This window comes from Etheostoma cragini, chromosome 1, assembly GCF_013103735.1.
Source record: "Etheostoma cragini isolate CJK2018 chromosome 1, CSU_Ecrag_1.0, whole genome shotgun sequence".
Lineage (NCBI taxonomy): Eukaryota > Metazoa > Chordata > Actinopteri > Perciformes > Percidae > Etheostoma > Etheostoma cragini.
The window spans coordinates 33596932-33600258 of NC_048407.1; the positions used below are offsets into that span (position 1 = coordinate 33596932).

General features: G+C 44.6%; 1 protein-coding gene across 1 annotated transcript in view; it reads right to left on the reverse strand.

Moving 5' to 3' along the window:
- Positions 1 to 49: 49 nt before the first annotated feature.
- LOC117940345 (ras association domain-containing protein 7-like) overlaps positions 50 to 3327 on the reverse strand; it is an 11362-nt gene continuing 8084 nt past the window's right edge. Inside the window, exons 3-6 of the mRNA XM_034865691.1 lie at positions 1982 to 2620; positions 1614 to 1882; positions 463 to 622; positions 50 to 111 (exon numbers count right to left, since the gene is read on the reverse strand). Coding sequence (XP_034721582.1) covers positions 470 to 622; positions 1614 to 1882; positions 1982 to 2620 — 1061 coding nt within the window. The 3' untranslated portion in view covers positions 50 to 111; positions 463 to 469. The remainder of the gene's footprint in view (positions 112 to 462; positions 623 to 1613; positions 1883 to 1981; positions 2621 to 3327) is intronic.

Sequence of the window (3327 nt, forward strand, 5' to 3'; positions counted from 1 at the left end):
TTAACACACACACACACACACACACACGCACACACACACACACACACACACACACACACACACACACACACACACAGGACGGGTTTTAGATAACTTCCAGTTCACGATGTCCTGTAGAGGAAACAGAGAAAGTTGGGTCAGACATCTGTGTTTATTTATTTATTCATCATTGTTTCTGTTTATTTGAGCTTGCATCCCTCCCTTTCTTTCTTTCTTTCTTTCTTTCTATCTTTCTTTCTTTCTTTCTCTCCTCCTCACACAACACTATATATGATCTGACAACTAACTGGTTCAGAGAAACTAGTCGTGACTCTTCTTCATTGCCAGTATTTCTCTTTTGATAGTGTACATGTGCTAAAAACCAGAAAGCAGGGTACTTTTACATTAAACTACTAGTATTTTAACACATTGGCACTACTCTAGCTTCTCCTTATAATCACGTTGAACAACCTGATGACGTACAGTGATCCTACTCAATTATACCAGCGCTGCTGAGGTAAACTTCAGGGACAGGCAGAACGTGTGTCTGGTCTGCGTCTGGCATGGCGGTCTGCTGGATAAACTGCTGCAGCTTACACTGTCTCAGCTCCTTGTCCAGGTCCTGCACCGTCTTCCATCTGTCCTAGAGGACGCAGGGGACATTACATCACTAACAGCACACACTTTGGGTTGAAAACATGTTAACCCTCCCGTTCTCTATTCATGTCCTCAGTTTTTCATGTCTTTGTCATAGATGGAGCTGCAAAAATGAATCAAAGGTCCCATGGCATGAAAATTCCCCTTTATGAGGTTTTTTAACATTAATATGAGTTCCCCCAACCTGCCTATGCCCCCCCCCCCAGTCAATAGAAATGGTGATCGGTGTAAACTGAGTTACTCATATAGAAGACATAGTTAATTAACAAAGACATTATGATTATGAGTATTATTATGGATAAAGATAACTGCTACCCGGCAGTGTGTATAGTAAAAAAACAAAGTAAGTAAAATAATAATAAAACATGAACATATTGATTTTGGCCTGCATGGCCAAGTAAATTCAAAACAAAACAGAGCCAACTCGCCCCCCCCCCCCCCCAAAGTTTCTGTAACTCTCATGACTAACTGACTAACTGTCCCTGACCCCCCCACCCCCTCCCCCAACCATCTTGTCGGTGATTGGCTGGAGTGGTGACTGGATTTGAGACAAAAAATGGCGCTGAAACCATGCAGGAACTCATAGTGCACCTTTAAGGTACAAAATGTAGTCAATAGCACATCTCTCCATTAGTGCATGTATAGATCCTGATGTGTGTGTGTGTGTAGTTCAGGACTGTGTGTGAAAAACTAACAAAGTGTGGACACACAGTGTAAATTGTAATTTCTCCATTGGGGATCAATAAACAGATTAAAACAAAATTGTACTTTACTTGTGTGTTTGTACCTTCCTACAAAGGTACAACAAACTACCTCTGGAAAAGGTACATTTTGTCCCATTAAGGTATCATTCTAGTGACAAAGCCAAGCCAAACGTTCCTTTTTATTCCTTTACTGTGGTTCTATTGAAGGAAATTCAGCCTGAAATGTCGCTGCCCGAGCCCTTTGAAATATTGTGCAATTCTGGAGATTTTTACCTGCAGATTTTCCTCCGTAGCTTGTTGATTCCTCTGTGTCTCTGACAGTGTTGCATCCAGCTCCTCTCCCTGCTGCAGGCGGAGGTGGAGCTCCTGCTCCAGAGGCCTCCGGGCCTCGTCTGCCTGCCGAGCGCCGGCCCGAGAGCTTTGTCTGTGGGCTCTGTGCTGTATTTTCTGCTGTAGATGTTCAGAACGCGCGTGGAGCTCCTTGATCCGATAACCATCGTCATCCACCGACGACCGGATCTGGTGTAGACGTCTATGCATTTCTGTTGATGACGGGTTAACATGTCTGGTTTTAGAAACGTCAGAAGAAGAAGTCGCTCACCAAAACAATGTAGAGAATGTGAACTGGTTTGAACACATACCTTGTTCTCTGTCCAGCTCTTCCTGTAACTGCTCCTCCCACTGCTCGCCCTGCATCAAATCTGCCTCGTTCTGCCTCAGACGCTGCTCCAGTTTCTCCAGTTCGCCTTCGGGGACCGGGGTCAGACTAGGGACTCTGGCAGACCTCTCTCGCTCCAACACCTCTGTCTCTCGCTCCAGAGCACGAAGCTGGATCTCCAGGTCTCGCAGACGATTCTGCTGCTGCAGAATCTTCCTAAACATCTCCTCTTTGGAGGAGGAAGAGGGAATTGCCTTCACAGGGTTGACAGCGTCTAGGAAAGAGACAGGGGAGGCTCGGGGTTCTGGGGAGTCTCGGGGGGACGGAGACCAGGCCCTGCTTGGTTTGGTCCTCTTGGGATGTGTTGAGGGGCCCAGATTGAAGGTGAGAGCCTTGTGTGGCTCATTGTGTCTGAGGGGCTCTGGTTCTGACGGTTGGGGAGGGGGAAAACGTCTTTTTGTTGTGGGTGTGTCTTGGCTGGGACCTGTCCTCCGCAGAATGAACTGGACATCCGAGGCCAGCTGTCCCAGCTGAGCCAGATGCTGAAGAGGACAGTCATCAGCAACCAGCTGTCTCTCGGTGCCTCGTAGCTTGAAGACAAGAATGTAACGGCCGGTCTGACCTGCGGAAAACACAGATACATAAAGGATTAATACTTAACAGCTTGTTTATTACAAGCAACAAACAGCTAGATGTTGTGGACAGGGGGGGGGCTGCATAACAAATGAATCGCAGGAAGAATAATTGTTTAATAGTGAGAATTGTCAATCAAAATGTGAAAAAATGAAATCACAAACATGTTGCATAGAAAAAAAATCCAAGAAAATAGTTTCCAATGGTGTTACGTCAATGGTTTTAGCAGGAAATCTTATATTTGTGTTTTGGTTTTGCACAAAGTATTTAAATGCAAAAGGTCTTAGCCAATCTATAGTTTGCAGTTTTTGCAATACAAATGCACTCTGCAATACAAAACCTACTGACGATGGTTCTATTCAAAGGGAAAAACATGCAAATGCATCATTGGTGGCACAAGAGAAAGGTTCTAGGATTATTAAAATCAAGTATTAAGTATTAAAATCAATGCATAGCACTATATTGTTTGTGTTCTTTCTTTTCTTTTCTAAAGATCTTTTTTTTCAGGAATCAGAATCGGTATCTGGAAACAGAAAATTCAATCAGACCATCTCTACTTTAGACCAGGTTTTTGTTGGTGAATGGTGTAATCACTTGCCCCCTGCCTCAAGATAGCATCAAGCCCAGAATGCACCTGAACACACCTCCCTGTAAGACCAGCACGCCCAGAATGCACCTGAACACACCTCCCTGTAA